At 48.7% G+C, this 25,669-nt stretch overlaps 3 protein-coding genes across 6 annotated transcripts; 2 read left to right on the forward strand and 1 right to left on the reverse strand.

Annotated features, from left to right (window-relative positions):
• The first annotated feature begins 1,533 nt into the window (after positions 1-1,533).
• LOC125550650 (oxaloacetate tautomerase FAHD2, mitochondrial) lies at positions 1,534-6,158 on the forward strand. 4 transcript variants are annotated; one of them, XM_048713688.2, is made up of 8 exons: positions 1,534-1,708; positions 1,822-1,996; positions 2,713-2,765; positions 3,269-3,331; positions 3,541-3,591; positions 3,681-3,798; positions 3,892-4,031; positions 5,789-6,158. In XM_048713688.2, the coding sequence occupies exons 1-7, from the start codon at positions 1,601-1,603 to the stop codon at positions 4,008-4,010; spliced, it is 687 nt and encodes a 228-aa protein (XP_048569645.1). In that variant the 5' UTR covers positions 1,534-1,600; the 3' UTR covers positions 4,011-4,031; positions 5,789-6,158. The 4 variants fall into 4 exon arrangements, with proteins under 4 accessions (XP_048569645.1, XP_048569647.1, XP_048569646.1 ...); XM_048713690.2 differs by lacking the exon at positions 5,789-6,158 and adding an exon at positions 4,493-5,378; XM_048713689.2 differs by lacking the exon at positions 5,789-6,158 and adding an exon at positions 4,592-5,378.
• Positions 6,159-11,493: 5,335 nt separating this feature from the next.
• LOC147974781 (uncharacterized) lies at positions 11,494-13,648 on the reverse strand. Its single transcript, XM_087519550.1, has one exon. The coding sequence runs from the start codon at positions 13,027-13,029 to the stop codon at positions 11,494-11,496; it is 1,536 nt and encodes a 511-aa protein (XP_087375676.1). The 5' UTR covers positions 13,030-13,648.
• Positions 13,649-17,816: 4,168 nt separating this feature from the next.
• On the forward strand, positions 17,817-19,547 carry LOC125553536 (uncharacterized). The gene has a single exon (XM_048717306.2). The coding sequence runs from the start codon at positions 18,204-18,206 to the stop codon at positions 19,446-19,448; it is 1,245 nt and encodes a 414-aa protein (XP_048573263.1). The 5' UTR covers positions 17,817-18,203; the 3' UTR covers positions 19,449-19,547.
• Positions 19,548-25,669: the final 6,122 nt, after the last annotated feature.

Below are 25,669 nucleotides of genomic sequence, written 5' to 3' on the forward strand. Positions count from 1 at the left end.
CAATGAGTGTCCTGCGGCATCTTTTTTACTGCATCAACGTTGTGCTTGCCATATACTAATCTTATTGCTAAATGTGCTTTGAAGAGATTGAAGATTGAAAAAATAATACCTTGATGATCTGTGAACTGCAATTTCTTTATGAATGCTTCTAATACATGAATTAGTTACTGCAAGAGCTTTTGTCTTGCTTTAGGAGTACATCCTCGTAAATTTGCCTTAGATATGCATGTTAGATGGAACTCTACATTTATGATGCTCAAGTATCTTATTCCACATGAAGATAGTTTTTCCATTTTTGTTAACGCAAACTACTATACCATTGATGGATCACCCCTGCTCACCCTTTGGTCATTGGCATGTTATTGTAGTATTACTAAGCTTTCCCAAGATTTTTAACAATTCAACTGTTGCTTTGCCTAGGTTTATTATCCCACATATCCTTTAATGGCCCATCATATTTTATATATTGCTCATTTGAAAGCATATGATGTTACGTGGTGTTGTGGTTGTCATGAATTTTTTTTGAAATATTGGAACAAAATTCCAATATGCATTTGAATTTATTTTTGGATCCTAGAGCTAAACTTGCAAGGGTTTGGTAATGTCCTCTCACTCTTAAGTGATGCCATAAATGTATATTAATCTGCTTATTTCACTAGTGTTCATGATAAGCTTTCTGAAATTTATACTAAGTACGATGAAAATTCTGTCGGAGTTCGGGTACAACGGCCTCCACCAACACCATCGTTTGGAAGAAGAAAGGAGAAATGCATATGGTTCCGCCTCCTCTTCCTCAAGCTCTTCTACACCAACATCAACATCAGGCATGGGGAGTTAGCGACGTACCTCAACATCGACAAAATCAGCTCCCTGTCAGGAACATGATGATGAAAACCTCAACATATTGTAGCGGTGGCATGAACACAAGCTTACATATTCGGTGCTTTCCATAACGGTACCCATCTCAGCGATATCATCGGAGTCTGCTTTCAGTCTAGCAGGAAGAATAATTGACAAGAGAAGAACAAGTCTCACAAGTGATATATGGTGAGGACACATCTCTATGAACAACATCGATCTACTATCCACACTAAAAAATGTTTATCTAGACGATGAACAACGAGAAGAATAGTTGTAATCTTTGAAAAAAAATTCTTTTGTATTTTTCTTTTCCGGTCAAGTAGCTTTGCACTCCTTTTCCTTACTCGGGTTTACCTAGAAGGTTTTAATGAGACATCTACTAACAAAGCTCAAAATTTATCCATATGACACTTTGCCTCTTTTACAATTTTCTGTATTTTCTTTCTCCATTTTTACATTTTCCTGTAGTTTTAACTTTCTTTTTTGAAATTTTATATGCAAAGCTAAAGGCCCGAAAGGCCGAAACAGCCCAAAAGGCTGTAAACCTACGTGGGCCGGCAGCCATGCCTTGCCGGGTCGGCTCTTTTATCTGGCGTGCCAGGCCGGTCCTCTAAAAATGGCCTACGTGATGCCTCTATACTGTTGGCCCGTGCCGGGCCGGGCCGGGTCGTCCATAAAAATCATTCGTTTCTCCCAACTCCGAAAAAATAATCGTCCCCTGTTTGCAACTCTCTCGGCCATGGCAGCAGCGGCGGCGCAGAGGCTTCTTGCGGCGAGCACGAAGATCGTCGGGGCCGGGCGCAACTACATCTCCCATGCCAAGGATCTCGGCAACCCTGTCCTCAAGGTCCACGCCCCTCTGACCCTGGCCCTCTCCCATCCCAACACACGGGGCGCCCTTCTTCCTGCGCGGTCTCTGATCCGGTCGCGGCATCGGCGGCCTTGCTGCTCTGCTTGCAGGAACCCGTCCTGTTCCTGAAGCCCACGTCGTCATTCCTCCACGCCGGCCCGACGGCCGGCCCCATCGAGGTGCCCGAGCCGCTCGAGTCGCTGCACCACGAGGTCGAGCTCGCCGTCGTCATCTCCCGGCGCGCGCGCGATGTCCCCGAGGCCTCCGCCATGGATTTCGTCGGAGGTAACTAAGAGCCGTGGTTATGAGATGCCATCCCTGCGCGATAACCCCTATTAAGAATTGTGCTGTATTGCAACAAGTTATCTGAAGAATGGTGCCCATTAGGGGTCTGCATACTTTTGTGTGTGTGTGTGTGGGGGGGGGGGTGGGGTGGGGGGGTGGGGGGCAGTGTAATTGCAAAATTTAGTAACAATGTGCCTGCAAAATGAACTACGGCAGTTGGGTGCTGTTCTCTCGTAGTTGGAAAATGCAGATATGGGTCACTTGTTGACAGAATTATTCCCTCCATATTTGACAAGCTTGTTGGAAAATGCATACTATATGGATTCTAGAATAGATAAGTTTTTGGCCATCATTCTTATTGAATCTTAAATGCATTTTTGTGTGCTAGATTACATTTTCTGTTGTTTACCTGTTGGCCTGTTGGGTGCTGTTCTCTCGTAGTGGCAAATGGCCTGACTTCTCAAGTGAGAGGGATTCTTGAGTGAAAAACATTGGGGTGTTGACTATTTGTGGCGATAAACTTTCAGTTTTGTTTGGTGGGTTTCCCCTCTTTCTTACAGTATTCTGTGAAACAGAGCCTTCTGGAGGCTTACTGTTATTGCTTCGTGTTAATGTAGCTGGCATCAACTGTATGAGTAAATCAAAAGCCATTCATTTGTTTTTTCGGTCATGATATTGTAAATTCTATATGACTGCTTACATGTCTGGTTTCCCAGGTTATGCACTTGCTTTGGACATGTCATCAAACGATCTGCAATCAGCTTCTAAGGTTCGCACTAAGAGCTGTAGTTTTCTACTTTTCTTTAGTCTTGTTCCACCTGTTCTGTTTTATTGCTACTTCCTGCCATTCTTGGTGGTTTTTGAAACCTTAAGTATAGATAGAGTAACATATGAAAACAAATTTAGCAAAGACCATATACCATAGTCTCAGAAAGTCAGAATTCTCTCCTTCCCAGTGATCAGGTCAAGGAATATGGGTATTTGACCTGCATAAAGAAATTCACCAACAAACATCACATTGTACTCTCAAAAGTTCCATGTTTCTACAATTGTGTGAATAAACACAAGCCTGTACTTTCGTTTTGGTATGTTAACAACTTTTGTTACAATCTCTCCATCCAATAAATTTTACATATGTTTTGGAACTATCTTTTTGCATAACTTGGTAGTACCAACTGATCAGCATGACCTTATAAGTAAAACACTCGGTCCTATAATGCAAGATATTTTTCTTGTCTTGAACTTTCTAGTAATAACCATTGGAATTTGTAGTCTGCAGGTCTTCCTTGGACTTTGGGTAAAGTACAGGACACCTTTACTCCAATTAGTGCGGTGGTAAGCATAGTTTCTCTTTCCAATAGACCAGGACATTTACTCTTCATATGTAGACATTTGTGTCTAAAAAACCCACCTAACTTTCGTTGTCGATGAGAACACCTCCCTCTGTTAATGAATCATGGTCTTCATGCTTTGACCTTTGAACGTTCTATGTATCATTCGTGTGCATTATCATATATTTGTTACTTTTTGTGACTGTTAAATAGGTTCCGAAATCAGCGATCGCTAATCCCTATGACCTAGAACTGTGGCTAAAGGTAATTGTAAATATGTACCGATAATTTATTGCAGCCTGCAATCAAAGTAATGACATTATCATTAAAAAGCATTGAACAACCATATCCAGGTAGATGGTGAACTTAGGCAGAAGGGACTTACAAGTGATATGATATTCAAGATTCCTTTTCTAATCAGTTATATCAGTTCCATCATGACATTAATGGAGGGCGATGTGATATTAACTGGTAATGTCTCTTTTTCTTGCTGCTATACAGCTGTTTTAGACTTTTAGTGCGTTAAGGGATCTCTTTGTCAGTTCTTTCATGGACCCTCTACAGGTACTCCTCCCGATGGCGTTGGTCCTGTCCGAGTAGGACAGAAGATTAATGCTGGTATAACTGACCTCATTGATGTTGAGTTCGATGTTCAGAGACGCAAACGTTCATTTCCTAACTGATGCAGTAAGCAAGAAACTATGGTATGTGACACATTGTTTTGGGCCATACCAATTTGTGCTACTTGATTTGATCTGTATGCAAGAAAATAAGATGTTAAGGCTGAATACCTATTCTTGATGCAACTAAAGCAATGTTATCGTACTACTGAGTGAGTAAACCATATTATGTTTTGGCATAGATTTCTTGGTGCATCCTAGTGACTGAAACATCTTCCATTGTGCAATTGATAATTCATGTAAACATAGGATTCCAATTTCCAGTGTGGCATAGGACATGAAATCATAAAAATTGCTATTGCATCTGTGTGAGTAAAATTTTGCCGAGGGTCACATGGGTTGTTTATATGTACAACTTCGTTAGTTGGTATTGTTGTACTGGACTGTATCTGGAACAATAATGCGATGTGATCATCGACTTGTGCCGTGAGCTAGTGAAAGTTGGTATAGTCCTTAATTGTTTCCAATTTCTTTACGAAATGCAGAGGTGCAAATCATTCCAGAGCTCATGTGGTTGCATGCCCAAGCAAACTGTACTTTCATAATCTTTGTTGTGATATGTATCTTTGCGCCTATGGATGTAGGATTAAGCTCCCAATTGCTGCAATATGTTGTAGAAAGGCTATGATGTTGCTGTATAATAGACTGTCAAGGACTGAAGGTCCATTATTCCTCCCAGATTCGTGGATACTTCCATATAAAGGCTCTCTCTAAGGTCCAATAGACTGTCAAGGCCCAATAGTTTGAGTATATGCTATTGAACAACTACTGGATTCACAGTACGCCTCTCATACGAGAGGTTGACACACAGGTCCAGGGTGTCTGAAGCATCACTGGCATATAGTCGTTTTGTTCAGTGACAGATAAGCAACCTTTTACTATCAGCCACATATTGTGCTTATTCTGTGTATGTGGAGACCTTCTCCAGACTTTATGTAAAGTATAGGACCATCGAATTGTACATGCCAACCCTCAGAAAAATTGTACATGCAAGTTTTTTTTTTTGGTGGATGGAATTGTGAAGACTGCATTACGTCGTGGAAGCGAGCGATTCACCAGCCAGCAAAGGCATTGCAAGGAACAGGGTGAATTGTGCCAGAATATGCAACCCTGTTCCATTGTCACATCATGGACATCCATATCGTGGGCAACGACTTAATTTGTGGTTGCTAGAATCTGTTGTGTTGAACTTTGTAAACTTCTGCAAGAAAGTAGTTGTGGAGAAGTTAGCATTCTGTTTGCAAATTTTGTTAACCTATTGACAAAGTTGTGAGGTTGGTCTGCATGATTGTCTGCACCAATTTGGGGTAACCTTTCACAACATAGTACAGGTTGGAATTATTCTTGCTCTTGAGGTTGTTTCTGTTGGCCTGCTGTTGTTGCCTGCTCATTATTGATAACATTATATTGATGTTGTCATACCATGGTTGGTGGCCGTAAGTTATTAGTCAAACTGGCTCTTCAGTCTACCTGATGAAACCAGGTTATGATGCTTCATTTACATACCTAGGAGTGAAGGCTATGTTCCTCTTATGTGAAGTTCTTGTTGTAGCTAACCACGGCTGTAAATTACCCCCTCCATCCTATAATATAAGATGTTATTACAATCACTGTACTCATATATTGTAATGGAGGTAGAAAGAAAAAGTTTCCTACTCTTTCCTGCATGCTTTTCTACCTTGCATATTTCTTTCAGGAAGACCTGACAATTTACTTGTGCGCCCCGTGAAGATTGAGAATTTGAATCGAAATTCTAGTTATTCAGCTAATTTTGGATGCAGGAAATAAATTTTAAGTGCAACGGAGAATCATTCTCGAGGAATGTTGGAGCTTGAAGGATTTGAGGATGTAATTTCAACCTCAGCTTTCTACCGATCTTGGTGAATAATCTGAGTACCAGATGATGTTGCCACTTGGAGCTATGGACATTTACGTTTTTCAGTCTACCCTCTGTCAGACATGTGGCAACATTTGGCCATTGCTGCGCGCCAATTGTCTTCGTCTCTGTTCATACATATCAGCTATATATGTTGCTGCATATACACATCCTTGTGGCTGATTCAATATACGTCAGGTTATCAACACTTGCGAGCCAATTGGACAGTTGACACCTGATATCTATCTATACGATATTTGTTGGTTACTCTGCTATTCACTATCGTGGTACGCATCATTTACCAGGCAAAGCCTCGGGAGGTATAGCTATGTGATGTGAAATGCTACTACCCAAAACTAAAACCTGAGCAATGTGAATATAGCTAGCGTGCAATGAAGGTGCTTGAAAACGTCGCGCTTGACGGTAAGCAGGTCGACCAGAGTCAACAACAAGACGAACCATATGCATCACTGCCATCACGGTAGCGCAATTCCTCGAGGCTGGATCAACCATGTCACCTGGCTAAATGTTCATCCGACGTCCACATCACCAACGCGTTTGCTCCGCGCATCGCTGATCTCTTCTCCTTGTCCGTCTCCCGTGGCCTCACCTGCCCTAACCGGAGATCAGGCTCAGATGAAACCACGATACTTTTGGCCGAAAGAGATAGGCCGTGTGGAAGGGGCCGCATTGGATACGCCGTCGCTGTCTTTGACGGTTTCGTCAGGCGCGGCCGCTACAGACGGACAGACACTAGCTGTAGTCTGTGTGTGGATCGGTTCCGAGGTCTACCACCGTCCACTTGCTGCTTGCTGTTGTTTACACTCTGCCCCCAAGAACGACCGCATTGGATATGCCTTGTGATCGTAGCTTTGGTTACTTTGATCTCTTCCGAAATTGCGGCGTGAATTTCCTTTGCTCTGTCTGCAACTGGCTGTACGTGCGTACGTACGCGCACACGGCGGCTGCGGGTCATGTTCCTCATAAGATTTTTGTTAAATAAGATGGACTGATGGAGGATAGATCCTCCTGGTTGTTCGTAATTGTCCGTGTGGCTTGGTTTTTCACCGTGGATTTGATGGTGTTTGTTGTCTTTAGTTAAGGTGTTCTTGTTGGAGTTCCTTTGCGATGTAGAGGTGTTGTGGATTTGCAATGGTGGCGCATACGGAGTGTTTGTCAGGTCGTCTGTGCGGTAATGGGGTTTTATGCTTTGTGAGTAGTTCATATGTAATCCGTTTGTATTGGTTTTTCTCTGATTTTTTGTTAATTAACTCGGCGATTGTCTTCTGCTTAATTAACCGACGAGCCTCAATTTAAAGAAATTTGAAAGGCAGACTGGTCTACAGTACAGTCGTTTCTTAAAACTACGCTATATGACTTCCGGCACAAAACTGAACTATGTATCCTTATTTGATTAGAGGAATGGAATAGGGAGCCGTCATGGCTTCATGTTTGTCTTAGAAAAAAAAATCACTGTATTCAGAATATGCTACTCCCTCTGATTCATATTACTTGTCATTCAAACGGATGGATTTAGACTGTTCAGATATATTCGTTTGAACGATAAGTATATGGGTCGAAGGGAGTAGAACTCTCTGTAATCACTTTCACCGTGCGTGGTTGAAAATCCATTTTCAGAATGCTCAAGTAGATTAGTCTGCAACATGGACGTTTCTAAAAACCAGTACTCTATAGAGAAAAGTATACTTTTCATTTCTTAACTTTTTTTTTCGAAACAGAGGCAAAAGATTTGCCTCATCATTTAATTAAGAGGAGAATAGAGTTTGATTGTTTACAACCCACGATAACACGCCACATGGCAACTACTCACGTACTAGAATGTCCTCTAGTTTTTTAGCTCCTGCCGTCACCCATAGTCTAGCGTCGGTAAGAATGTTGTTGACTAGGATCGGCGGCGGCGCGCTCTTGTGACGAAAGATGCGTGCGTTCCTCTCGTTCCAGACGGTCCATGAAACAAGCATTGTGAGGGAGGCCATGGCCTTCCTATTGGGAATACCCATGCCGGTCATGTTCGTCCACCATTCCTTGACGGAGGCTTCAAGGTGCCAACTGGAAGGGTCCATATGGCCCAGACTTAGCTTGTCGATGACCAGTCTCCACAACCTATTGGTGAAGCGGCACTTGAAGAAAAGGTGAGCCCCTCTTTCTTGCTCCCTCCCACAAAGAGGGCAATGACCACAGTTTTGCCACCCACGCTTGTCCAATCTATCCCCGTCCAAATCCGGTCTTGTAAAGCAAGCCAAGCAAAAAACTTGTCTTTTGGCGGTGCCCAAGCCTTCCACACCATTTGCTCCATGGGAGAATTAACCATGCCCAAGAATTGTGCTTTATAAGCGGAGGCGGCCGAGTATTGCCCGTTAGTTGTGTGCTTCCAGACGATGTCGTCCTCGGAGTGCTCGTCAAGAATGACGTCAAGTAAAAGCATCCAAAGGGTAAAAAATTCCCTTATGTGGTCAACGGATACCACAGTGTCTGACCTTATCTTTAAAATCCAAGCATTGTCCTTAATAGCTTCCCTCACCTTCCAGTTTTTTCTTGAGGAGGCCTCGTAAATGAGCGGTGCAATCTCCTTAGGCTTGCGCCCTAGCAACCATGGGGAGTCCCAGAATGGCGTTTTAGCCCCATTCCCCAAAATGATGGTGGTGGAAGCGTAGAAGAAGTCAAGGTCGGCCTCGTCGCATGGGTTTTCTGTGCCCACCCACATCTTGCTTGGTTCCTTCCATTCAAACCAAGGCCAGCGCAATCTCAGAGCCCGAGCAAATTTGTCAGTGTTCAGCACCCCTAGTCCTCCATACTGGATTGGACGGCAAACCACCTCCCAGTTGACCTTACACTTAGCCCCGGTGGTCTTGTCTGACCCCGACCATAGAAATGCCCGCTCCAGCTTGTTGACATTGTGCAGTGTGCCTGGAGGGACGACAAGCGGTGTGATAAAGTATATCACCTGGGAGGTGGTCACAGACCTGACAAGGGCCGTGCAGCCAATGGTAGTGATGTTTTGACCCTCCCAAGTAACCAGTTTGTTGGCAACCTTGTCCTCTAGGAATTGTAGGTCCACCTTCTTGAGTTGCCAGATCGAGAGCGGGAGGCCCAGGTATCTCATCGGGAAGGAGGTCCTAGTTGCAGGCAAACTCTGTAGGACATGGCCCAATCGGACACGGGAGCAGCGGATGGGTACAACTGAGCTTTTCTGGAAGTTGGTGCAAAGACCAGTCACCTCCCCGAATCCCTTTAGAATTGCCGCCAGGTTGTCGACATCGCTCTTGATAGGGGCCATGAACACGGCTGCATCGTCCGCGTAGAGGGATGTTCTCGCCATGGCCCTCCTACCACGAATCTTGTGGAAGAGGCCCTTTCGTGTTGCGAGTTCCAGGATCTGTTGCAGGAGGTCGATTGCAATCACAAAAAGGAGAGGCGAAAGCGGGTCGCCTTGGCGGAGGCCCTGGCCATGTACAATCATCGGCCCAGCCACCCCATTCAAAAGGATCCGTGAAGAGGAAGTGCAAAGAAGTGCGGCGATCCAATTCCGGACCTTGCTTGGGAACCCCTTTTTTTGGAGAAGCTCGAGAATAAACTCCCACTTGACCGAATCGAAGGCCTTCCGGATGTCCAACTTGAATAGGAGTGCGGGAGTTTTGCACCTGTGCAGTCGTCTCGCAAAATTCCGGACGTACATGAAATTATCATGAATACTTCTCCTCTTGATAAAGGCACTCTGGGCGTTGGAAACAAGGACATTCATGTGCGGACTTAGCCGAATGGAGAGCACCTTCGCAATAATCTTAGCAATTGCATGGATGAGGCTAATGGGTTGGTAGTCGGAGACGCCCTCCGCACCCTCCTTCTTGGGTAACAGTATCACGTTGGCGGAGTTGAGCCAGTGAAGGTTTGATGTGTGGAGGGAGTCAAATAGATGAATGACCCTCATGATGTCCCCTTTTATGATGTCCCAACACTTCTTGAAAAACATGCTTGTGAATCCATCCGGCCCGGGTGCCTTGTCACTAGGCATCTCATTAATGGCATTTCTGACCTCCTCCTCTGTGATGGCCGCCCCCAAATCGTGCAGATCATGCGACACAATGTTAAGCTCGTCCCAATTGAAGTCCTTGGTGCTTGTGTCTCCCCTTCCCATGACCTCAGAGAAGTGCTCATGAAGGATTTTCTCCTTCGCCTCGTGCTCGGTCACCCAACCATGCTCGTGCTTTATCCGATGGATGTGGTTCTTTCGTCTTCGCGAATTTATGCGACGGTGAAAAAACTTGGTGTTTGCGTCTCCCTCCCTCAGGTTGGCCACTCTGGCACATTGCTTCTTTCGGGCCCTCTCAAGAACTGCCAGGCTTACAACTCGTTTCTTCAGTCTAGCACGCAAGTCTAGCTCCTCAAGGGATAATGGCCGATTTTCTTGAGCCATGTCAAGCTGTAGAATGACCAGGAGGGCCGCATGAAGGTGGATCTTTGCCTTGGAGAAAAGCCTCCTGCTCCATTCGGTGAGACAGGTGGCCGTCTTCTTTAGTTTATGGAACAACAGCTGATACGGTTCCGAGTGCTCACAATGCTCATTCCAAGCTTTGAGGACAACATCATTGAATCCAGGCATGGCGGCCCAGAAGTTCTCAAATCTGAAGGTTCTAGGCCTCCGAGGCCCCCTCGCATCGGCAAGCAAGAGCGGACAGTGGTCGGACAATGATGATGAGAGAGCATGCAAGACGTGGTTGTTGAAGGTTGTGTCCCAGTCCGCGTTGCAGAAGAACGAATCAAGTTTGCAGAGAGTAGGGCTCGCTCTCTCATTGCTCCAAGTGAATCTCCGATTCTGCAGATGAATTTCTTTGAGTTCGCAAGCTTGTAGGGCATTCCGGAAGCGGGTGATACGACTTCTATTGATGTTTCTGTTGTTTTTGTCCCTTGACCGATATATTTGGTTGAAATCGCCAGAAGCGAGCCATGCCACTCCTGCCGGCGGCTTTTGACTAGCAAGCTCATCAAAGAAAGCGTCTTTGCGTGCATAATCAGTGGGGCCATACACCAATGTGAGCTTGAAAATCAACTCTGTTTCTCTAATCCGCAACATTGCCGAAATACAGTAGCTGGTGTAGGTGATATTCGTCAGCTCAACTAGGTGATCATCCCATAAAATAAGGATGCCACCTCCGGTCCCCTCTGCCGGTCGCTGCGCGAAACTACGAAGTCTGTTGCCCCCAAGAAATGCGGCCGTGAATTGGTCGACGATGGTCAGCTTCGTCTCCTGGAGACAAACGATGTGGCACGACGAAGACGCGATCGTTGCGCTCACAGTGGCCCTACGGTTTGGACAGTTGAGGCCGCGGACGTTCCAGCTTAGTGTGTTGATGGCTTGTTCAGTCATTTGGAAACATTCATAGCCCTATAATTTGCCCAGGAGAGAACAGACAACCTTGTAGCAATCAGACTGGTTCTACACCAGCCCATGGAACACAAATAGTTCAAGCATAACAACCTGATACATGGCCAGCGGCTAGCCATGGGTAGACTCCGCCACACCCCCACATTACATAACAGTGGTTGCACTATCATCTTAAACTAGCTACCCTACAGCCATCCAAGGACTGCTCAAATGGCGTCCTGGCCATTGTCCACATCCAGCGCTCCTGCACCTCCGTGCTGCAGAAGAGCATCCTCAACAGCAGTCGCTCCGACATCGTCCAGCTTAAACATGTCTCTCATGGCTATGATCACCTCCGGTGGAAGTTGATCCTTGAAACGGTCTGTGAAAGCGTTGAGCATCTCCACCGTGACATCTTGGCCGTTCTTGGTGATGCCGAGACCGCGACAAACTAGGGCCTCCGCCGCCTTTGCGACCGGAGTGGCCTTGGCCTGCCCAGCAACTCGCAACCTGGCGGTTGTCCTCTGCAGCGTGAACCCACCGGTGCGGCTGATAGTCACCCCAGCCATCGTTTTGCGGTGCGCTGTTGTAGGCCTAGGAGCAGGCGTTGGGAGGAGGGCCTCCACCCTCTCCTTGAAGAGCGGCTCGAGGTCGGCATCGGCCACCACCACAACCCGCCTGCGCGGGGGAGAAGGTGTGCGGCGCACCGGCCCGGCGGGGACGAGCGGCGGCGTAGGCGAGCTCTCGAACCCCGACGGCCTTGCTGGCGAAGCCAAAGGCAGCAGCAGCACGGAAGGGGAGCAAAGCTCCAGAGTTGCGTGGGACGGAATGAAGCCGATGGACGCGGAGCGCCTGGCCTCATCCCGCTTTGAACGTGGTACCGGCGGGAGCACGGACGTTGGTGATAGAGGTGGTGATGAAGGCGGCGTCCGGTCGTCCTGGGAGCGACGCCGGATCATGCCAGGCGAGCGTGCCCGGGCCGGGCTGCGCCCTCTCCGCACAGCCAGCACCGGCTGCACCGGACCGTCCACCACCGTCGGGGCGGAGCCAAGAAGGAGCTGCTGCTGTGCGGGCACCGTAGGGTCGTCCTCCAGGCTGCGGGCCGCAGCCGAGGAGGCGGAGCCTGAGCCCTGCAGGACCACGGCCGGCACGCCCACGACATCACGGCGACGGTTGTCGCGGTCCTCCCTCCTGTCGCGGTCGCCCCGGCCTCTGTCTTGGTTCCGCGGCTCTTCGCGGTGATTGCGGGAGAGGCTGCGCCTTATGCGCGCGCCCAAGCTGCTCCTGCTGGCGGCGTCGTCACGGCCGCGCCGATCTCCACCACGGCGACGGTCTTCGTCATCGTCACTGTCGCGCCTGTCGTGACGTGGCGCTGGGCGGGAGATGCGCTCCCTGCGGTCCCTGGGCACCGTCTCGCCATCGACGATGTTGCGACGCCAGGTGAAGCCCTCTGAAACAGTGCGCCCGCCCACCTTCTGCTCAAGGATGGAGAGGTGAAGCAGGACCCTGTGCTGTAGACCACGCCGACCATACACCGGCTCGCCGCCTTCGCGCGCCGGTAGGGTGATCCAGTTGACCCTCGAAATCTTGCTGGGGCACGTCGCCCACGCCCACAGGCAAAGCGCCTCTGTGTCCGTCTTCAGGCAAGACGCCGGCTCGATGTAGTCTATTGAGCAGTTGGTGCCGATCGCAGAGGCCACAGCCTGGGCGTCCCATGCCTGCAGCGGCAGCCCCTCGAGGCAAAGGCGCACATGGTGCGGCATGTCGACGTGCTCCGCGTGGGACTCGATCCGCCATGGCCGGAGCTAGATGCGGGTGCCCCGGAACGGCAGCGCCGGGCGCGAGATCGCCTCAGAGCAATGATGGCGGTGGAAGAACCTGATGAGGAAGGCCTCCGGGAAGTGGCGGACGACGTTGACATCGGGGCGTAGACAGCCGATCTCTCTCACCACCGCAGCAGCGATCTCTTCAGAGGAGGCCCTCATCTCGCGCTCCAGCCACGCCACCACGGCGTTTGACTCGAGCAGAGCTGCCTCCTGGACCATGGCGAGGGTGGAGTGCACCACCGTGAAGACCTCAGCAGGGCGGGCCGTGTGGTCACCCGCCCAGGCCGCAGCAACAGGCGCAGCCATGGCCCTTGCGGGGGCGGGAGGTGGGGAGCGAGCCCGAGGCAGGGGAGGCGCGGGGCGCTGGCGTGCAGGCAGCGCCTGCCGGCGAGGAGGCGCCCGCGGACGTAGATGTGGAGCCGGCGGGTTGGTGCAGCCACGCGCGCGATGGCCGGAGCGGAAGCAGCGCCTGCAGGTGACTGGATTGCGGCAAGTAGCGGCCTTATGCCTTGGATGAAGGCAATGGAAGCAGGTTGAAAAGCCAGTCCGGGGGAGGGGCGCGCGCCTTGAATTCTTCCTGTTGCAAAGCCGGCCGGCGTGGCCGACGCGACCTCACCGTCTCCCATCCCGCCGTCACCTCGGCCTCGAGCCCTGCAGCGCCAGCCATACCCACGTCGCACGGGCTTGAAGGCGCGGCAGACTCCGCAGGAGACTTGAAGCACGTCAGCCACCCACCCAGCACGCTGGAGTTAAGGCGCTCGGCGTCAATGCGGCAGGAACCCGGGCGCGCATTGAAGGCAGCCCCGGCGGTTGGTGCAGCTGGCCCCGCGTTCCCAAGACCCAACTGCGAAGGGGGGTCTCGAGCACGCAGTCCACATCGCCAACGGGGCGCGGCGGCCGGCCAGGCGGCGGCGGCGGTGTCTGCAGTAGCCGATCCAGATCTGGACTGGCTGTCCCAGCCATGGGCGCGGCTGGGGGTGGGAGGGGACTGAACCTTTGAACAGATTCTCCACGAGTGTACGTACCATTCCTTAACTTTTGGCGTAGTCTAGGTTTGATCCTTCAACTTTAAAACCGGTTAACTTGCACCCCCAACTATTGAAATCGGACAAAATTCGTCTTTGGGCTTGATTTTGACCGGTTTTGGTGCCGACTCACCCCGGTTTTGACCGTGTTGACTCAGATTCATGTACTTTTTAAAATCCGCGTAGTTTTTTCAAGTTCGAATACTTTTTCCAAATTCACATACTTTTTCCAAATCCGAACAGCTTTTTTCTAGGAAAAAAATTCATCAATTTAGAAAAAGTACGCAAGCTAGAATAAAAGTACGTGGATTTGAAAAAAATACGCTAACTTGGAAAATGTACACTGTTTCGTAAAAAAACGTGAATTATAAAATTACGCAATAATTATGTGAACAATATGTGCATTATAAAAAGTATAAATGTACGTGGTTCATCAAACAGTACGCTAACTTGAAAAAACAGTACATGGACTTGGAAAAGTACGCAGATTATAAATAAGTACATAAATTTTAAAAGAGTTCAGGGATTTGAAACAGTAAGATGTTTTGAAAAAATATGCAAATTTGAAACAACTACAAGAACTTGGAAAAAGTTTGCGAATTTCAAAAAAGTACGCGCATTTTAAAAAATTGACGGATCTAAAAAATAAATGGTTTTAAATAAAGCACATGTATTTGGGAAAATAAACGGATATAAAAAATTACATGAATTTTAAAAAATGACGGATTTGAAAATATTATGCGAATTTGAGTCAGTGCCAGTCAAAACCGGGCAAGTCAGCACCAAAACCGGTCAAAACCGAGACCAGGGACGAACCTTGTCCGGTTTCAATAGTTGGGGGTGCAAGTTGTTCGGTTTCAAAGTTGAGAGACCAAATGTAGACTCGGCCAAGAGTTAAGAGACGAAAAATATATTTTTCTCTACTCTATATCTAAAAACCTTCGGCGCTGGATTCAGTATAAAAATGGAGGAGCTAGGATAAAAAATGCGTTGTTTGACCAATTCAACTCCCCAAACATATATACAGATAAAGTATGTAAAAATAACATGGCATTCAGTAAGCACCAAAGGATGCTATTTGGCCATATTATGGACCTCGTCAAAGTGTAAAATAAAATAGACATTGTACGTGCACGCTTAGGCGTCAATGCCAAACGTCTTGCCTAAGACATAAGTGAAACTTTAGGCAGTGTAAATAAAAGGTTGTCCACTCAATTAATAAAAGTCCATGTCATATTGCATAGACAAGCCAAATGGCCCATATCTCAGTGGTAGTAGTTGGTTGTTTACTCATCTATATGATCTACATCAAAATCATGTAACACACCAAATACATCCTGATAGCCAAAATTGTATGTCAATCTAGGATGCGCCTAGGGCGGTAGGTGAAGGCCCACTGTCTCACTTACGCCTACCGCATTTTCCAACCAATGATACCAATACTTCTAACTTAGCAAAATTTATGTCCACGGGTTTGGGAAAGTTGAGAAAAAATGGTTATTTGTGGTTTTCTTTTAGTGAATTGTCTGTATTTAATGCACATGTCGTAAAACTTGAGTGTAAATAACAGATTTTACGGTGGACATAAATTTAACACAATAGCTAGATGCAAGTCGTCTAAATTTGCAATTTTGGTCAGTCAATTTTTGAAGGAAGAGCACCTGGGAAATAAGGACCTTGCCGGAGGGAAGGAAGGACCTCACTGAAGGGAGTGAAGGAGCTCACGGAGAAGGCCTCTAGGTCTATCTTAGGGTGGCGATCCACCTGGTGGTCCGTGGGGGTGGTTGAGGAAGATGATGTCGGGAGAAAGAAGAAGACATGTAGTTGTGTGATCTGTTTTTCAGAAAACGGTTGGAGAAAGGAGATGGCTGGCTGTCGTTGGATCGGAGACCAGGGCAGAGAATGATTCAACTGACCCAATTTGGGATTTCAGGCGACTGGCAGCCCATCCTTAAATTTAATCATTTTTTTTGAATTTTCAGGGGGTGGGGGGACTCCCCCACTTGAATTGTATTCATTGTTGCCTATAGAGCTTTGCAACCTGATGCAAGATGGGTTCAAGTGAACCAGAGATACAGGGGGGCACAAGGAGAAGAAATAAAGCAAAAGAAACCCTCACGCCAACAACACACATGACATGGAGAAACTAAGAGGGAAACACCACACAACAAAACAAAAGCACCACCCAGTGTAATCGAACGGCATGGGCCAGCCGAGACCATGCCACGACACTGCACCGTCGACGCAATCGAAAGACACCGCGCACTGAGACTGCACAACGCTGCGACACCACCTGTGTTGTGGGGTACATTCGAAAGGACACGCGAGGCCGAGACGACGCCACGGCACCTATGCACCACCGGCGTAGTCGAAGGGCATCACCTAGGAGACCAAACCAAGACACTGCACCGTCGACGCAAATCGAAAGGCGCCGCACATCCGAGACCGCACAATGCCACGACACCACCTGTGTCGTGGGGCATGGTCGAAAGGGCATGTGAGGCCGAGACGGTGCCACCGCACCTATGTGCCACCGGAGAGGCCGCTGGGCACCGCCTAGCAGAGACACACGAAAGAAGCACTCGAGCACGAACCACAAGAACACCAATGAGGACGAAGCCCTTCAGAAAGGGAAAGACAGCCACCCCCAAGCCACGGCCCTCCCGGGTGGGAGGAAGCCGCATCCATGGCCGCCACAGCGAAGCCATGAACCTCACGCAACTCGACGGACAAGCGCCCACCCAAGCCGACATGAGGACAAGGAGACCCTCCCAACCGCCCCCGGCGGCACCCCGCGTGGAGAGCAAGCCACATCCATGGCAGCCATCTGCACACCAAGGAACCGTCGACCAGCGCAATCGCAACAGGTCAAGAGACAGGAGAAGAGTTGGCCAACGGCGTTGCCCGGCACCTCGCCGACCAATACCACACCGGGAAGCTCCCGGCCACCAGCAAGCACCACCCAAAACTGCCCGCACGCAAAGCTAGTGGGGGAAGCCCGATCTGCAGCAGCGGCGTCAGATCTGCAGCAATGGCGCAGGGACGGGGCGGCCCCCAACTGATCCGGGCCGGACCCGGCCGGATCTAGCCGCGCACGCCGCAGCACCCTCGAGCGGCAGCTGGTCGGGGGGCGAGCCCGATGGAGCGCCGCCACCTAGGTCCACCCCCCGCGCCGCACAGAGGCCCGCGCCGCCGGCCTATCCCGCATCCAGAGGGGTCCAGGACGACCACGAAGCCCACTGCCCGCGCGAGCCGGAGCACGCCAGGAGCAGCCAAGGTCGTTGCGCACGCACCACCGAACGAGCAGAACGAAGGAACGCGAGAGCCCCACACCACGCGAGGAACGAAGTCCGCCGCCGCCGGGCCTTTGCCCGGCGACGTGTGCCGGCGGCGGCAGGGGAGGGACGGGGTGGAGGGGCCGGCGGGGGTGGCTGCTGGGGGTTCCGCCTGAGCCGCTCCCGAGGAGCGATGCGACGGTCTTTCTGTAGGAAACCGTTTCACGACTTTAATCAATTTCCAGTGTGTAGCAGGTTGTTTTACTCACCTATTTTGCGTCTCTAAATTTAATCAATTTCCAGCAAAATTTAATCAATTTCCAGCGTGTAGCAAGTTGTTTACTCACCTATTTTGCAACCATATTTACGATAATAAAACTTGGATCCGAGCTATTCTTATTAGTATCAGAAAACGTCTTACATTATAGGAGGGAGGGAGTACTTCATTATCCTTCACATTCTCAGAGCCAACTTCAAGGTGCCCCCTACGACATAGAGAGACGAGGTCCTGCGTACGAGTAAAATCTGTTTTTCTAAGCAAATACGTGTTCTCGTTCACTCCTACCGGGCCTCCCAGATACTGAAAACTTGGTCAAGCCAAAACTGTCCTCAACCGCCTTCCATTTGTACAGCACCCAAACAATCCAAATTAGCATGAAGCAATTTCTCCTGCCCTCCCTTCTTCATTAGCTCACACTCCTGACAGACTCTACCTTATAAATACCTCAAATGTAGCAGCCTCGCACCTATACTAGCGAACCACAGCAGCAGATCGGCAACCAGGAACCAGCAAACCTTAATTTTTCCATACATGGCGATGAAGCGCAAGTTGTCCCCCACAGAGGCTGACCTCGCCGCGGACGACCACCACCAGCCCGACACCGCCAGCGTCACGACGGCGACAGGGCCGGAACCATGGGCAGCGACGGTCGGCGCCGCGGCGGCTGCACAGCGGGCTCGGAAGCGCTTCGTGGGCGTCCGGCAGCGGCCGTCAGGGCGGTGGGTGGCGGAGATCAAGGACACCATCCAGAAGATCCGGGTGTGGCTCGGCACCTTCGACACCGCCGAGGAGGCTGCCCGCGCCTACGACGAGGCCGCGTGCCTCCTCCGCGGCGCCAACACCCGCACCAACTTCTGGCCCCGCGCAGCCGCCCCCGCGGCCGCCTCGGACGGCCACGGCGGGGCAGGGTTGGCCGAGAACCATGGCCACCTCCACCACCACACGCCGCCGCCATCGGCTCTCCCCTCCAAGGTCACCAACCTCCTCCTCCTCCGCCTCAAGAGAGCGCGCAGCATCAGCGACGAACACCACATTAGTGCAAGTGCCACTGCGCAAGAAGCACTTGGGCAGCAGCAGCAAGACCAAGAGGAGTACGGCGCCGGCAACTTCCACGTCGACGACTTCCTCAGCTACGACTCGAACGTCGACGAGCATGGCGTCGTGAAATACGAGGAGGACTTCCATTGCCCTCGAGACGCGGATGATGAGGAAGAGGATGTGTCCGAGGAGGAGGAAGAAGCGCCTCTGGACTTCGGGTTCATGGACGCGCACCCGTCTCCCCCAGGGGACGTCGGCGACGCGGGGCTTTTCGCACCGTTCGAGATGATGGCGGCGGAGATCGGCGGGGCGGTGGAGGCGGAGGCAGAGGCTTCGGAGTACGGCGGTGGCGAGAACGAGAACTCGGCGGCAATCCACGAGGTGATGAAGAGAATGAAGTACGAGCGGAAGATCTCTGCCTCGCTCTACGCGCTCAGCGGCGTGTCCGAGTGCCTCCGCCTGCGCCTAGGCAACTCCGGCGCCGTCGGCCACGGGCTGGCGCTCTCCGGTCTCAGGGATGCGTGCATGAGGAAGCGGCAGGAACAAAATCAAGAAGCGGTGGTAGATTGCGTTGAGGGAGGCCACGAGGAAAGCTCGAGCAGCAACAGCAGCTCGTCGTCTGAGGTAGCGAGCTGTTCGCCGGAGGCGGTGATCTCGTCGCCGAACGCCGATGCCGTCGACAGCGATGTGGTGATGTGGAGCTCCTTTGACCTGGCTCCCATCTGCTTCATGTCGTAATTTCTTCCCTATAAATTAATTCGTGAAAAATTCCCCTGTGTTTTTAAGCGTTTGCACAGTTGATTGGTTCCCAATTTACCAAATTTGGTGTTAATTACTCCCTCCGTTTCAATATTTTTAAGTTTTACCTAAGTCAAGCATCTTTAAGTTTGATCAAATCTATTGATAAATATACCAACATCTACTTTTTTGTGAAAAGGATCAGATCTACAACTTCAAATCAGGTTTATTAGATTTACGGAAATGTTAACACTCACACGTGTGGGCGTTTGCATCTCGCCCACACGCGTGGATCCGCGTCCGTTCGTGAGCGCATGAATCTTGGCATGTTTCTAGTGCCACGTAGGACTGGCCTGGTGTGTGGGCGTTCAGCCGGTCGCCCACACGGCCGTTTCACCACACATGAGGGGCTGCTGTGTGGGCGTTCAGCAGTTCGCCCACACGCCACTTTGCACACACACACAAGGGCTAGTGTGTGGGCATTTGCCATCTCGCTTACACGCCCGTCTCCTCTCTCATACCCAAGCTGCTAGTTGCCATGTGTTTTGCAGTGCACATGGCAACTGCCTTTAGTGTGCTTTATAAGCAGATGGCAACTCTCTTTTTTTACCCGAATTTGCCATGTGTTTTGCAGAGTACACGGCAACTGCCTAGTGTGCACGTAAGCAGATGACAACTCTCTTTTACCGAGTTGCCATATGTTTTTGCATGGTACATGGCAACTGCCCTAACGTGCATGTACATGGCAACTGCCCTAACGTGCACGTAAGCAGATGGCAACTCTTCCTTTTTACATGGCAACTGCCCTAGCATGCTTGTGAGCACATGACAACTCTCTCAACTGCCTAGTGTTAGTATGTGGCAACTCCTAAAATTATGAAATCATGGCAACTATATTAGATCAGACCATACATGGCAACTGTAGTTGAGCAACCATGGCAACTGCAGTTGTCCGACATGGCAACCGTAGTTCAGCGACATGGCAACTGCAGTTAAACGAACATGGACGAGGGTCTGGACCATGGCAACTGCGGGCGCGCGGTGACCGTCACGCATGGCGTGCGGGACCATGAGGTATGAGACCTGACATACGGGCGTGTGGGCGTTATCAACTTCGCCCACACGCACGCGTGTGAGAGGGATCGGGAGGGAAAAAAGAGGCGTGTGGGTGCTAGTTGTTTTGCCCACACATAGGTGTGCGGGCTGTTCCTCTTATACACCATACAAAATGTGTGGGCGGATTTCCTAACGCCCACACATGTGGCACTTATCGGCGTCCTAGATTTATTCTAAAGTATATCTTCATACTATATTCGATATTGCAAGTGTTAATATATTTTTCTATGTATACACATGGAACATGGTAAAAAAAGATTTGTCTTAGGACAAATCTAGAACTTTGAATTTTTTGGAGTGGTGGAAGTGCATTTTTGCATCATATAAAGAGCGATACAAACGACAATACTAAGTTTAATGATTTCCAATTTAGTATCAATTAAATTTCTGCACCATGCAAACACCGGCATGTAGCACAATTAAGTTAACTTACTTTACAACTAAATAAAAGTTAACTTATTTTACATGATTTCAAAACCTCAATTACAGTTGTGTTTGATATGATTTACATGTTCACCTTTATATTTTCGTAAATCTTACACACTATGAACACAAAAATTACATGTTTTTGTGGGGGGAAATTACATCTAGATTAATTTAACTCAGTTACTTTTGAAATGTAAAAACTACCAACATGCTCACCGGGACCAAAAACTACTAACATGCAAATATGCAAGGGATGGACCTACCAAGAAAATCTAAACAATAAGGGAAACGGAAGATAAACAAATAACAGAATGATTAATTCATATTTAGATGTTTTTTAAGGATGTCATATCTAAGTTGTCTACCACATGATTATTAGCTTTTAGATTTGGATTTATGCAAACGGTTGTCGTTTTCTTTGACGTGAACTGTTGCTTTTTGTCGTCGCTAAGACCCGTGTCGCACTAGTGTCCTTGGGCTGTTTGCCCGATCGGCCTTTCCCTTTTCTTGTACGGGATCTCAGTATGTGGGGCTTTTATTTTTTGTTATATTATATACGCTCGTGTGCTCTGTCATTTTTGTTTTTTTTGTCTGCACCTAGGCCTTTTTGTACGGGCAGAATTGAATGAGCTGGGCTGGGTTATTTTTTGCTTTCTTTTTTCTCCTTTATCTATTAAATTTATTTGTTTGTAATTTATGATTTTTAAAATTTTATTATTTTTGACGACACCAGTTTTCTGTCCAACCGTCCGATCTATTTGTGCTTTGATTCCACGCTCGAGCGATCGCACGCGTCGCGATCAATCCGTGTCCCGTCATATCGTCTTGTCAGGCTGGGAGGCCTACAACGGAGCGCGACTATTTTTTTTTCTTTTGTTGGGCCTCTGTCGCCTTGGTTTGATATGGCCTTTTTTAGAATATGAAGAGTCTAGCCCCAGTGTACATTAGATTGATACGGCAGCCTACATCGAGTCTGTCACTCTCCTTTCGCCTGTTCCCCTCCCCGTGTTGTCCTGTTCCCCTCCCATGTTCTTCCATTATTACGTTTGTTTTTGTTTCGAAGTCTAAAGAAGTACATCGACTCGCAACTAGAGAAGGAGGGGGGTGGTGTATGTGTGTTTGTCGATGGCCCTAGTTACAAGTCTACAATCGACTCGCAACTGAAGGTGTACCATCAACCCACAACTGGAGGGGGGGGGGGTGTTTTTGTGTGTCTGTCGCGATCCCTAGTTGCATGTCACCCATCGACTCGCGACTAAGGTTGTGTGTGTTTGTCGAGAGACCCCAGTTGCAGGTCAACCATCGACTCGCAACTGGGGGGGAGGGGGTGTTCTCAATGTGTGTTTGTCGAGGGCTCCCAGTTGCAAGCCAAACATTGACTCAGAACTTGTGAAAGGGGAGGGGGAGGGAAGTGTGTTTCTACGGGTCTAGTTGCATGTCAATCATCGACTCGCAACTAGGTGTGTGTGTGTGTGTGTCGAGGGTCAACAGTTACATGTCAACCATCGCCTCGCAACTAAGGGTGTGTGTGTGTGTTTGTTCGGGCCCCCTAATTGCAAGCCAACCATCGACCCGCAACTAAGGGTGCTTTTGTGTGTTTGTCGTGGTCCCCAGTTGCATGTCAACCATCAATTCGCAACTAAGTGTGTGTGTGTGTGTGTTTCTATGGTGGCCCCCAGTTGCATGTCAACCATCGACTCAACTTGCGGTGGGTGTGTGTTTGTCGAGGGTCCTCAGTTGCTTGTCAACCATCGACTCGCAACTAGGGGTGTGTGTGTGTGTCAAGGGTCCCCAGTTGCATGCCAAGCATCGACTCACAACTAGGGAGTCTGTGAATGTCGAGGGTCCCTAGTTGCATGTCAACCATCGACTCACAACTAGGGGGTGTATGTTTGTTTCTTGAGGGACCTAGTTGCATGTCAACCATCGACTCGTAACTGGGGCGGTGTCTGCGTGTGGTCATCGCGGTCCCCAGTTGCATGTCGCCCATCAACTCGCAACTAGGGGTGTGTGTGTGTGTGTGTTTGTCGAGGGTCCCTAGTTGCATGCTGAGCATCGACTCGTAACTAGGGGGTGTGTTTGATCGTGGCCCCTAGTTGCCAGCCAACCATCGACTCACAACTAACGGTGTTTGTCGAGGGTCCTCATTTGCATGACGGGCATCGACTCGCAACTAGGGGTGTGTGTGTATTGTCGTGGGTCCTCAGTTGCATGTCGACCATCAACTCGCAACTAAGGGCATGTGTGTGTGTTTGTTTGTTTGTTGAGAGTCCCCAGTTGCAAGCCGACCATTAAATCACAACTAGGAGGTGTTTGTATTTGTCGAGGGTCCCCAATTGCATGACAACTATGGAATCACATCTAGGGGTGTGTGTGTTTGTCGAGGGTCCCCAGTTGCATGTCGAACATCGACTCGCAAATAGGGATGTGTGTGTTTATCGAGGGTCCCCGGTTGCAAGCCGACCATCGACTCGCAACTAAGGGTGTGTGTGTGTGTTTGTCAAAGGTCTCCAGTTGCAAGCAGATTATCGACTCGCAACTAGGGGTGTGTGTGTTTGTCGAGGTTTCCCAGTTGCAAGAAGATCACTGACTCGCAACTAGGTGAGTCTGTGTCTGTCGAGGCTCCTAGTTGCATGTCGACCATCCACTCGCAACTAAGGGTGTGTGTGTTTGTCGACGGTCCCCAATTACATGTCAACCATCGACTCGCAACTAGGGGGTGTGTTCTTCGAGGGTCCCCAATTGCATGTCAAACATCGACTCGCAAATAGGGGTGTGTGTGTGTTTGTCGAGGGTCCCCAGTTGCAAGCCGGCCATCGACTCGTAACTAGGGGTGTGTGTGTTTGTCGAGGGTCCCCAGTTGCAAGCCGACCGTCGACTCGCAACTAGGGGGTGTGTGTTTGTCGAGGGTCCCCAGCTGCATGACGAGCATGGACTCGCAACTAGGGGTGTGTGTGTGTTCGTTGAGGGTCCCCAATTGCATGAGGACCATCGACTCGCAACTAGGGTGTGTGTGTGTTTGTCGAGGGTCCTTAGTTGCATGTCCAACATCACTCACAACTAGGGGTGTGTGTGTTTGTCAAGGATCCCTAGTTGCATGCTGATAATCGACTCACAACTAGGAAGGGTGTTTTATGGTGGCCCCTAGTTGCAAGACGACCATCGACTCGTAACTAACGGTGTTTGTCGAGGGTCCCCAGTTGCATGTCGACCATCGACTCACAACTAGGTGGTGTGTGTATTTGTCGGGGCCACCAGTTGCTTGCCGACCATCGACTCGCAACTAGGGGTGTTTGTCGAGGGTCCCCAGTTGCATGTCAACCATCGACTCACAACTAGAAGTGTGTGTGTTTGTCGAGGGTCTCTAGTTGCTTGTCAACCATCGACTCGCAACTAGGTGTGTGTGTGTGTGCGCCCGCGCGTGCGCGCGTGTGTGTGTGCCCCTAGTTACATGATGATCATTGACTCACAACTACTCGCAACTAGGGGTGTGTGCGTGTGTTTGTCGAGGGTCCCCAGTTGCATGTCGAGCATCGACTCACAACTAGGGGTGTGTGTATTTGTCGAGGATCCCCCGTTGCAAAAATGTTTTGTAGTTGTAGAGGTGATTTACTCTCGTAACAATGTTCTGAAGTACTTATTATTATTAAACTCCACACTTGATACGCAATTGGAGGCCCAATTAATTTTTTTCTTAGTTGCACCTCCACCCATGATACACAGCTAGGGTTTATTTTAAAATAACATGTTTCGAATTTACGAACAATGTTCATATTCATGATTATTTTAAATCCACGTACATTTTTTAATATGTGGACATTGTTCTAGTTTTTTGACCGGTTTTTTATTTTCCTCTTTTATTGTTTTATTTATTATTAGAAGTCAGCGTACATTTTAAATTTTTTCATTGAGTATTTTGTAAAAGGTTCATCGTATATATGTTAAAAAACATACACAATACATAGAAAATAAGTTCAATGTATATTAGAAAAAGGTCATTATATACTAAATATTTGTTCAATGTGTATTATAAAAATGTTCACCATAATTTTAGAATTTGTGCAGTGTGTATTGCATACAATGGTGACCGTATATGCAAAAAAAATCAGTGTGTATTTTAATTTTTTAACATATATTAGAACTGACAAAAAACTGCACCTAAAAGAAAAAAGGAAAAAAAATAGAAAATAAAAGAAACAAAAGGAATACAAAACACAAATCGTTACTACGTACTATCAGCTACAGGCCGTAGAGTGAGCAAGCGTGTGACAGGTGTGAGGCACGCTGGGCCTTGCCTATGCGAGGTACTATGGGCACGTTGTTCACACGAAAAGGAAAAGACAAGGCCCAGTCGATACAATAACAAAAAGAAAAATAACAAACAAACAAAAAAACAGATGATGATTTCAAACTTAGATGTGACATAAGGATGTCACATCTAGATGAGTCCTAGACAGACCCAACAAATAAACCATAACTGTCATACAAGCAAAAACCACCGTTCACACCAAAGTCTATTATCCAAGATAAATAAATAGGCACCAAGACCACCCACTGGCCAAAATAGGAAACTAAATAAAAATAAAATAAACTAAGAAGCACATAAAGAGAAGGATCAGAGAGGTGTTGCCGTTTGATCCAAAACCCACCCAATCGAAGTGGGTGTCCAGATCGTTACT

The sequence above is a fragment of the Triticum urartu genome, chromosome 4A, assembly GCF_056163025.1.
Source record: "Triticum urartu cultivar PI428250 chromosome 4A, HENAU_Tu73, whole genome shotgun sequence".
Lineage (NCBI taxonomy): Eukaryota > Viridiplantae > Streptophyta > Magnoliopsida > Poales > Poaceae > Triticum > Triticum urartu.

What these genes read in the sequence shown, in the direction of transcription:
- LOC125550650 (XM_048713688.2), top strand. Translation starts at nt 1,601, where the DNA reads ATGGCAGCAGCGGCGGCGCAGAGGCTTCTTGCGGCGAGCACGAAGATC. An exon ending in CGCCATGGATTTCGTCGGAG is followed by an intron (nt 1,997 to 2,712) that starts GTAACTAAGAGC and finishes CTGGTTTCCCAG; the next exon opens with GTTATGCACTTGCTTTGGAC. An exon ending in GGGCGATGTGATATTAACTG is followed by an intron (nt 3,799 to 3,891) that starts GTAATGTCTCTT and finishes GACCCTCTACAG; the next exon opens with GTACTCCTCCCGATGGCGTT.
- LOC125553536 (XM_048717306.2), top strand. Translation starts at nt 18,204, where the DNA reads ATGGCGATGAAGCGCAAGTTGTCCCCCACAGAGGCTGACCTCGCCGCG.
- LOC147974781 (XM_087519550.1), bottom strand. Translation starts at nt 13,029, where the DNA reads ATGCCGCACCATGTGCGCCTTTGCCTCGAGGGGCTGCCGCTGCAGGCA.